Source organism: Mya arenaria, chromosome 4 (assembly GCF_026914265.1).
Source record: "Mya arenaria isolate MELC-2E11 chromosome 4, ASM2691426v1".
Classification (NCBI taxonomy): Eukaryota; Metazoa; Mollusca; class Bivalvia; order Myida; family Myidae; genus Mya; species Mya arenaria.
The window spans coordinates 76,474,624-76,485,049 of NC_069125.1; the positions used below are offsets into that span (position 1 = coordinate 76,474,624).

At 34.5% G+C, this 10,426-nt stretch overlaps 1 protein-coding gene across 1 annotated transcript in view; it reads left to right on the forward strand.

Moving 5' to 3' along the window:
* Window positions 1-3,891: 3,891 nt before the first annotated feature.
* Window positions 3,892-10,426, forward strand: part of LOC128232712 (uncharacterized) — a 34,135-nt gene continuing 27,600 nt past the window's right edge. Inside the window, exon 1 of the mRNA XM_052946420.1 lies at window positions 3,892-4,009. Within this exon, the coding sequence (XP_052802380.1) occupies window positions 3,921-4,009 (89 nt within the window). The 5' untranslated portion in view covers window positions 3,892-3,920. The remainder of the gene's footprint in view (window positions 4,010-10,426) is intronic.

Genomic DNA, 10,426 nt, shown 5'->3' on the forward strand with positions numbered 1-10,426 from the left:
TCACACTTCTTTTTCGCTCAATAACTATAGAACGCTTAGACCCATACTTGGTATGCTAGTTGGTCATGACTAGTAAATGACCCCTATTTATTTTGAGATCACTAGGTCAAAGGTCAGTTTCTGCTCAATAACTAAAGATCCTTTGGGTCCAGGAACTTCAGACTTGGTATGCTAGTTGGTCATGTAGATGACCCCTAATGATTTTGTGATCAGTAGGTCAAGGTCAAGGTCACGATGACGTTGAGCCAAAAAATGGTTTCCGATCAGTAATTGAATAAGGCTTGAGGAACTTCATACAATACAAACTTCGTTTACTTTTTCCAATATTAATCAACAACACTTTTCTCTTCACTATTTAATACGGGTAAACAAACCAAACTTCACTGTCGGTTTGTCTGAAGTCCAAAATTACAAATTTCATGTCCATCATTTCTTTTTTCTCAGCTACGGCCATACAATGGGGAGACAAGCGCTTTTTCAAAAAAGCAATCACTACTTTGTATATGAACCATATGGATGAAAGATTGATGATAATTTACCATGATACATATCATAACAATCTTTTGTTAAAGAATTTACCAAGTTGACATTGACTATCTGAGTAAATGTAAAATGGACACGTTACAGCTTCCAGAAGATTTTGAAAAATAAAAGTATGAAAGTAAGCTGATGATCATATTATGTATTGTAAGCAGACGGTCCTATTATGTAGTACCACCAGATGGTCCTATTATGAGGTGCAACCAGATGGTCCTACTGTGTAGTGCAACCACATGGTCCTTTTATCAGTATTATGTATTGTAGGCAGATGGTCTTATTATGTAGTGTAAGCAGATGGTATTATTACTTAGTGTTTTCAGATGGTCCAATAATGAAGTGCAACCAGATGGTCCTAATATGTAGTGTAAGCATATAGTCATATTATGTAGTGTAAGCAGATGGTTGTATTATGTAGTGTAAGCAGATGGTCTTATTATGTAGTGTAAGCATATGGTATTATTACTTAGTGTAAGCAGATGGTCCTATAATGAAGTGCAACCAGATGGTCATATTATGTAGTGTTAGCATCAAGTCATATTATGTAGTGTAAGCATATGGTCTCATTATGTAGTGTAAGCATATGGTTGTATTATGTAGTGAAAGCATATGATCTTATTATGTAGTGTAGGCAGGTGGTCATATTATGTAGTGCTAGCAGATAGTCCTATTATGTAATGTAATTAGATTGTCCTATTACGTAGTGTAAGCAGATGGTCCTATTTTGTAGTGTTAGCAGATAGTCCTATTATGGAATGTAAGTGGATTGCCCTTTTATGTAGTGTAGGCAGGTGGTCATATTATGTAGTGTAAGCAGATAGTCCTATTATGTAATGTAAGTAGATTGTCCTATTATGTAGTGTAGGCAGGTGGTCATATTATGTAGTGTTAGCAGATAGTCCTATTATGTAATGTAAGTAGATTGTCCTATTATGTAGTGTAGGCAGGTGGTCATATTATGTAGTGTCAGCAGATAGTCCTATTATGTAATGTAAGTAGATTGTCCTATTATGTAGTGTAGGCAGGTGGTCATATTATGTAGTGTAAGCAGATAGTCCTATTATGTAATGTAAGTAGATTGTCCTATTATGTAGTGTAGGCAGGTGGTCATATTATGTAGTGTTAGCAGATAGTCCTATTATGTAATGTAAGTATATTGTCCTATTATGTAGTGTAGGCAGGTGGTCATATTATGTAGTGTTAGCAGGTAGTCCTATTATGTAATGTAAGTAGATTGTCCTATTATGTAGTGTAGGCAGGTGGTCATATTATGTAGTGTTAGCAGATAGTCCTATTATGTAATGTAAGTAGATTGCCCTTTTATGTAGTGTAGGCAGATGGTCATATTATGTAGTGTTAGCAGATAGTCCTATTATGTAATGTAAGTAGATTGTCCTATTATAAAGTGTAAGTAGATGGTTTTATTATGTAGTGTTAGCAGATAGTCCTATTATGTAATGTAAGTAGATTGTCCTATTATGAAGTGTAAGTAGATGGTTTTATTATGTAGTGTTAGCAGATAGTCCTATTATGTAATGTAAGTAGATTGTCCTATTATGAAGTGTAAGTAGACGGTTTTATTATATAGTGTTAGCAGATAGTCCTATTATGTAATGTAAGTAGATTGTCCTATTATGAAGTGTAAGTAGACGGTTTTATTATGTAGTGTTAGCAGATAGTCCTATTATGTAATGTAAGTAAATTGTCCTATTATGAAGTGTAAGTAGATGGTTTTATTATGTAGTGTTAGCAGATAGTCCTATTATGTAATGTAAGTAGATTGTCCTATTATGAAGTGTAAGTAGACGGTTTTATTATGTAGTGTTAGCAGATAGTCCTATTATGTAATGTAAGTAGATTGTCCTATTATGAAGTGTAAGTAGATGGTTTTATTATGTAGTGTTAGCAGATAGTCCTATTATGTAATGTAAGAAGATTGTCCTATTATGAATTGTAAGTAGACGGTTTTATTATGTAGTGTTAGCAGATAGTCCTATTATGTAATGAAAGTAGATTGTCCTATTATGAAGTGTAAGTAGATGGTTTTATTATGTAGTGTTAGCAGATAGTCCTATTATGTAATGAAAGTAGATTGTCCTATTATGAATTGTAAGTAGACGGTTTTATTATGTAGTGTTAGCAGATAGTCCTATTATGTAATGAAAGTAGATTGTCCTATTATGAAGTGTAAGTAGATGGTTTTATTATGTAGTGTAAGTAGATTGTCTTATTATGAAGTGTAAGTAGATGGTTTTATTATGTAATGTAAGTAGATTGTCCTATTATGTAATGTAAGTAGATTGTCCTATTATGTTATGTAAGTAGATTGTCCTATTATGTAATGTAAGTTGATTGTCCTATTATGTAATGTAAGTAGATTTTCCTATTATGTAATGTAAGTAGATTGTCCTATTATGTAATGTAAGTAGATTGTCCTATTATGTAGTGTTAGCTGTTTGGTTACACTGCCTTTTAACGCTTTAGTCACTGGTTTCAGGCTTAAAAAGCGGTTTAATGAATCAATGAACTTAAAAAATAGCATGTTATGTGGGGCCATTTTATCTACACACGTATCCTATGATCATCTGGGTGAATAAATAGTAGATATACTATATTTTTCGAAACTAGGAGCTTTATAGGTCAGGTGTTGTTATATTTATTTTATTTGCTATTAGAGTGATAACAGGGTCATTATTGTTAACTGAAATCGTAATCTTACTACATTCTATCGTACGCTTGTTGGTTAGATGGTTCGATTGTGTATAGTAAACAACCAACATCTGGCTTGCCCTTGTATCATGTGTATGTAAACCGGCAAAATAGCATTGATAGCCTTGGTATATGCATTGTGCAAAAGAATTGATATAACTAGAAAGACGTTCAAGATATTCATATGAAACTTTATGCATGTTACCATGATAATACGAACACGTGTAGTGTGGTCCATAACAATGGTTCTAGAGAAAGCATAGTTGCCCCATTGATTGGCTAAATAACAGACTGGCAATGACACTCGCATGCGCTGCTACTATTGGATGTTTGGGAAAGAAGTTTGTGCCACTTAAGGGGTTAAGATCATTTATTACCATTTCAAATTAATTGCAACACTGTCTAGCTATGATTATCAAAAGTAATGACAGGGAAAAGACCCTGTTCTTTGCTGGGAAACGTTAAAAACCATCCCTAATGAATCACCGTTTACTGTCTGGGTATCGCTCTGTTGATCCCATTGTTTCTGTAAAGTGAGAATTGACAAATGACATGAATACATACATTTTTGTATTTAATAAATCAGAATCATTGCCTTTACTGTATTGATTACTTCCGTATGCATTAGTATAAAGCTAATGATATTGCTGCTCCACAATACAAGTATTGTAACGATGAGTTCCACTGTTTCTAAAGTTGTAGTATGTGTCCTATTTGCACTTGCTCTTCAAGATCATGGAGTTCATGCAGAAGGTCCCCCAAGGTAGGTCGTTTGGATTTTTTCTCTGTTGTAGTTGAATTAGCGAATTGTTTCCATAAGTATCTAGGGTATAAAAAAGTTACAAGTGATGTAAAGCAGCCTTTAAACAAGAACCACGCGTCAAAAAGGGTTTGTTGGCTACGCTCACTCCGCCCATTCTTAATTATTAAAGTTACTTCAGATCATCTAACTTTTACGTAGCATGACAGTTATAATAAGATGATTAACTTGTTATACATTATATTGTGTACCATACTGGAATGTCTTGCTTGTTAAACTCATATGTTCATACGTACTGTTGGTTCTATATGTTGTCCGTACGTAGATGAACACACCACTTAAATGGGTGACTCCATTCATTTTACTAGAATACATTTAATGTTTAAGGAATAATTCATTAAATAGTCACGTATTTAAAAACAAAATCAATTAAAGTGCAAACACTTCTAGTTAGATGAAAGTTGATCAGCAAACATAATAAACAAGAGTGGATCCAGTATTTGGTGTTAGGGTTGGGCGTAACACAGTCGATAATTAAAGGAATTTTAAACCTGAATTTTACCTCGAGTGAATCTAGGCCAGTGTGCACCAAAATGAAGATGTCCCCAAGTCCAAGTAAAAACCTCTACTGATAAGATTTGCAAGTTTTATCAACATGATAAGCTTCAGGCAGCCTCTCAATGTCATATTTTCTCTGATGTTCATATCCTGGAAGATGTCTTAAAATAATAATAATAATAATAATAATAATAATAATAATAATAAAGCACATGTAAATTGATAAATTACACCGTATTAATTGGCAAATGAATAAGAATGTGCATGTGGGAACGTATTCGAAAGTATTTGAAAAATTACACAGGTTCACTTTGGTAAAAGCATTATTGTTTTTCAAAATTTATACACCATTATGACTTGTTTTAATCATTTCTTGTTTTAAAAGAAAATACGAAGGACTTGTGGTATACTGAAGAATCCCTGAATATGAGACATGCAAGTCTTTCTTATAGCAGCACGTATTTAACAAAATTCTGACTGTGAGACTGGAGTGGATGTATATAAAACTAGTAAAATTTAAAATTGTGTTTTGTATCATTTTCTCCTATGGCGATATTTGTGTGAAGCGGGAACAGATTTTAGTAATTACGTCCAATCAAGATGATGACACTTTCAATATGAAAAATGTGATGTTTTTAAAACTAACAAAGTATGTCCATTTCATGATCCCAAACCGATCTTTCCAACGAGTTTTAACACCATTAAAATTAGCTCGAATTCCGGCTAGTCACTACCAAAACTCGTTGCTACCAAAATACAGCCTAATAGTCCAGGGAAAATAAAAAATGGGGGGAAAAATGCACAGAATTTTTTTTTGGTGGATTTGTGTCAAATCAGGCATCACATTTAACATACTAAAAGTATAGAACAATCACATGGTGCAAAATGTGATTTTCGGGGTAAAATGTTGGAAAAATTAAATAAAAGTGAGATTTTCTGGAATTTCCAAATATATGTGTCCAATTTTGCAATAAAATAACCAGATTTACTGTATGTGATAGATATTATTATACAATTTAATCCCACCGGTGAAGCGTCTGTCACTACTTCTATTTCCTTCCCTGGGTCGTAATACACCATCACTGTGTCACTTGAGAGATCCTGTTTGAGCTTCTCGAACGCGTTTTCTTGCTCACGTTCCCATGACCATGGTGTTTCGTTTCTTGTCAGTCTCCGGAGAGGTTCTGTTATTGTCGCATATTCCTTTATAAAACGGGAGCAATATGCTGTCATTCCAAGAAAACTTCTAATTTCTGACACATTGGTTGGTTGTTCCATTTTACGGATAGCTTCCACTTTTAACGGATTTGCTGAGATCCCTGACCCATTGAAAACAACACCAAAGAACGTAATCTCTGACTTGTTGAATTCACATTTTTGTTTATTAAGTGCCAACCCGTTGCGATGAAGTGCATTGAACACTTTGTCTAATGCAATGTCATGCTCTGTTTGGTTGTTCCCATATACAATTATGTCGTCTGAAATGTTCTTTGCTCCTGGAATTCCTGTTATTATTGAACTTATTGTCTTTTGAAATACTTCGCTTGCGGTGTTTGTCCCAAAGTTCAATTGTTTGTATCTGAATAGACCTATGTGCGTCGAAAAGGTTGTAATTGGGCGTGACTCTTCTTCGAGAACTAGTTGATTGTATCCAGATTTAAAATCCATTTTACTAAACACTTTTGATCCATTTAAATCATGTATAAGCTCATCGATGGTTGGCATTGGGTGTCGTTCCCTTTCAATCGCTTTGTTTGCTAATCGCATATCAACGCAAATTCTGACGTCACCATTTTTCTTCGGTGGTGTCACGATTTTTTGGCCTTTTTGTGCCACTGGATGCACGTCCTTGTTTACGTGAAGTTTCACGGTTTGCTGCTTCAATTTCCCAATACCTTCATATATTCCTGGGTATTTTCTTTCGATTGTTTCCTGTGAAATGTTGACATTTTGGATTATTTCAACAAGTCTGAAGCCGTTTGAAATCCCAAAAGTGTCCCGTAATTACCTTTGACTAGGTAAAATTTGTCTACAACTATTTTGTCATTTTTCTCAGCTGTCATTTCACAACAACCTTTCACTTTCAAGTTTGAACCCCCTCCGTATGGTAATAATTTAGGTAAATGTTTCGTTTTAAGTGTTGGTTTTCCGAGGAATGCGTATGTGTTTTCATCGATAATGTTTACACTCGAACCGGTATCTATTGTTACTTTTATTGCTATATTGTTAATTGAGATGAGTGTTTTCGGAGTCTTGTTGTTTTTGCTAACACCTTTAACACTGACTTGGTAGTTGTATTCATCTTCTGAATCGGACTGTAGCTTAACTTCCCTAATACCCCTCTGTCGGCAGCACCTACTACAGTGATTAGGCTTTTTGCATAGATTGCAAGTTTTGCCCTTCGCTGGACAGGTCTGCTTGTGTGGGTATTCATAACCACGTGCTCGGCAGGTATTTTCATTCAGTGGAGCGCGATCACGTGGTCTCGCCGATAAGCCAGGATGATCACGTGGTTTCGCCGATAAGCCTCTCCGCATGCCGGAATTTGCATAATGCTGACCACCGCGCTCTCGTTTATGTCCACGCCTGTTCACACTGCCACGTGGAGGTTGTGAAACCCTTTGCACAGTGTCCGAATTCTCCATAGCAGCAGCCTGTCGGTCGGATTGCTCCAGCATTCGACCCATTGTTAATATGTCGCATAATGCCTTATCCGGTTCTCGCAGGGCACGACGTATATGTCATACACTTTCTCACCAGCGTAATGAAGCAACAGCGCCCGTTTTTGGTCATCATCTGTCACTTTTAATCCTACAAATAAATTTTCTTATCGCCCTAGCCATTTCTCCCAACGCGTGCCAGCGTTTGATTTGTCTGTGTCCACATCAAAGGATGGAAAATTCGGAAGATTATTCATTTTCTGTTCACTGTTTAACGTCTTTATCCATTAGTTAAATGATAATTAATCCACATATTACACTATTAATTCACAGTATCCTCGTCACCAGATGATATGTTCGGGGATTAGATATTCTTAGAAACAACAGATGACCGTTCACTAGCTTTATTCATGATAGTATATCTTCCGGAAGTCCCGGTATCATATTACATGCACATACATATAGAGTGGCTACTGAGAACACAACAATAAGCACAACGGTGTCTCTTTCTAAACGTGAATTCTTTCATACTGGTAGTTTTGCCAACCACTCTTGCTACTATATTTTCACCAATCTGTTTTGCTCCATTTATTAGCATTACCCTCATATAATGCAATACCACTGGTTATACTCTTGTATCTGCTTCACATAATCTTTCTTGCAAGTGCAGTGTTACAAGCTTCTATCTTCGTTTATGTCAGAGCATCTAGGTGGCAACAGAATCCCAACAGCATTTTAAATCTTATTCATACCCTGACCCTTTTCAAACCTCCAACACTTCCAGACTTCACATTAACATCTGCTCACTCCACATTAGCATCGGCTCAATAACTATGTCGATCCTCAATTATCATATAAAAGTTTATTAGTCCGATTTTGTGTGTGTATATCATATTTCTATATATTATACCTCACATGAATTTGTCCCTTCTTTGTATATATAAACTCGATCGGTCCGTATATCACTGTATCCTCGCCAAAAATGTAATATGGACCGCTGACGTCATACAATTGGTAAGAGCGGCTTGCTATTTTCACAACGGCGAAAACATGTCGCAAGTAAACATTAATAGCTTTGTTCAATAAAACCCATTTAAATTGCTTTAAAAATATTGAATTGTAATGAAAAGTGTTTGGTATAATATAAGAAATATAACACACCACTTCGGGCCATATGGCATTATAAGGACTGGCCGGTCCTTATAATGTCATATGACCCTCAGTGGTACGTTATATTTCTTAATTATAACAGCATCCGGATTAAGTTTGCAAATCCGGAATTTTTGCAAACTTATTTTTTTTATTTTTCACCCAATGTTTTTTATTTTTGTATTTTTAAAATGTGTTAGGTAATACTAATAAGAGATATTTTTTGTTTCCTGAAATTTAATTTAGAAATATGTTTTTTTGGCATTTAAAGTCAACTTTTCCAATGGGAGTCCCATTGGAAAATGGCCTTCCCATTGGAAAAATGTTTTTTCCAATTGGAAAATCAGCCCAACATTTTTTGTTGGAAAATTCTCCCACATTTTCAAAAAAGGAATTAGTGATAAATAACAATCATTATCATTAATGGTTATAATGTTATCTAGAAAAAGTGCGTTTATAGTACTTTTTATCATTTTTTGTAAAAAAAAATCCCGTCGACCATTTTTTCCAATTGGATATTTCCCACAATTCAATATGGGAAAAGTCAGGAAATTGGAAAACTCCAATTGGAACATTGTCCCATTGGAATCTTCCAATTGGTAACATTGGCAATGGGCTTAATCCAATTGGAGGTTCTGGCAATAAATTTTAATGGGAAAATATTTCAACTTTCCTAAATCTCTTAAAAGAACACCTATTTATTTATTTAGGAATATATTTGAAGTTTTGTTTTATTGTTTACCTGTGTCCTGACATTGTATCCATCCAATTCCAAGCTAATACTTCTGTGCTGATATCTTAGCGATAAGATTTAAGCATCTTTTAATGAATTTGAATGCAATAAATCATATCAAAAATTACCTGAAGTATTCTTACTCAACCAGTGACACAAATTCCATTTTTTAAATATCTTTACAAGTTAGTTTTATCTCCTCAGACGCCATTTTTAATCGATTAAGTTGTGGTTACAAACGACTAAGAACTTATTCATTTTTTCAAAGCTATACTCACTTTTACGCTTGAAAATGTTATTTCGGTTGTCAGTACCTTTACACAGAAAATGTACCATTTTCTTGATTTTTAAATGAAGATGTAATTAATTGATGGAAATCCATATGAAATGTTTTACCTAAGATAATAGTTTATTTCATACACACTGTTCTGCAGGGGAGCAGGACCTTTCAACCCCAAGAGGCTTTTTAACCCTTCTAAAAAAGAACACTTTTCAGTTTTCAACCCTTAGACTTTTAAACCCCTATTTCAAAGACTTTTCAACCCCTACCTGTTTGGACTTTTTAACTCCTATAACAAAGACTTTTAACCCCTAGTTGAATAATTTTAATAACCATATTAAAGACTTTTTAACTCCTAAACCAAAGACTTTCCAACCCCTATTATTTGGTTTTGAGCTGGTCCAAGCTAAACACCATTAAAAATGCTGCAAGGCATTTTAGAATGTTAACATGCATCATGTGCCAATGCCTTCCTCAAACAGTAATACTAGTATATGTTTTAGAAAAAAATATCGAACTGTACAAACATGTAAGGCTGGTGAATTTTGCATTACAAAATAAACGCTTAATTGGTAATTAATGCCATGTTGTCACTTTACTACATACCCGGTAGTAGTATATAAGCCAGTCATCCTACAAGATAGCAGTGAAGCAAAAATACACATATGATGATTACTTGTAAATCATCTTGTATATATGTGGAAAAAATGAACTTGTTATCTAGCTGATTGTAAAGACACTTTGTCATTCTTAAAGGGACTCGTACCTCATTGGCACCGAATAATCATTTTCCAGGTAATGTGTCTGAAATAATTAGTTAACTCTTTGATACTGAAATTGCAGAACAAAATACAATGAAAGTATGAAAATAAAGTCTTGTTTTAATCAGGGGTGAACCTACGCTTTTTACGTCATGGACAAATAAATAGCATAACCACTCAGCAAAAGGGACTCTTACATAATTTATGGATATTTTGATCATGCATACCTTGGAAGCAACACCTTTTATTTCGTATTTAAAACAAATTTGCTAAAGAACC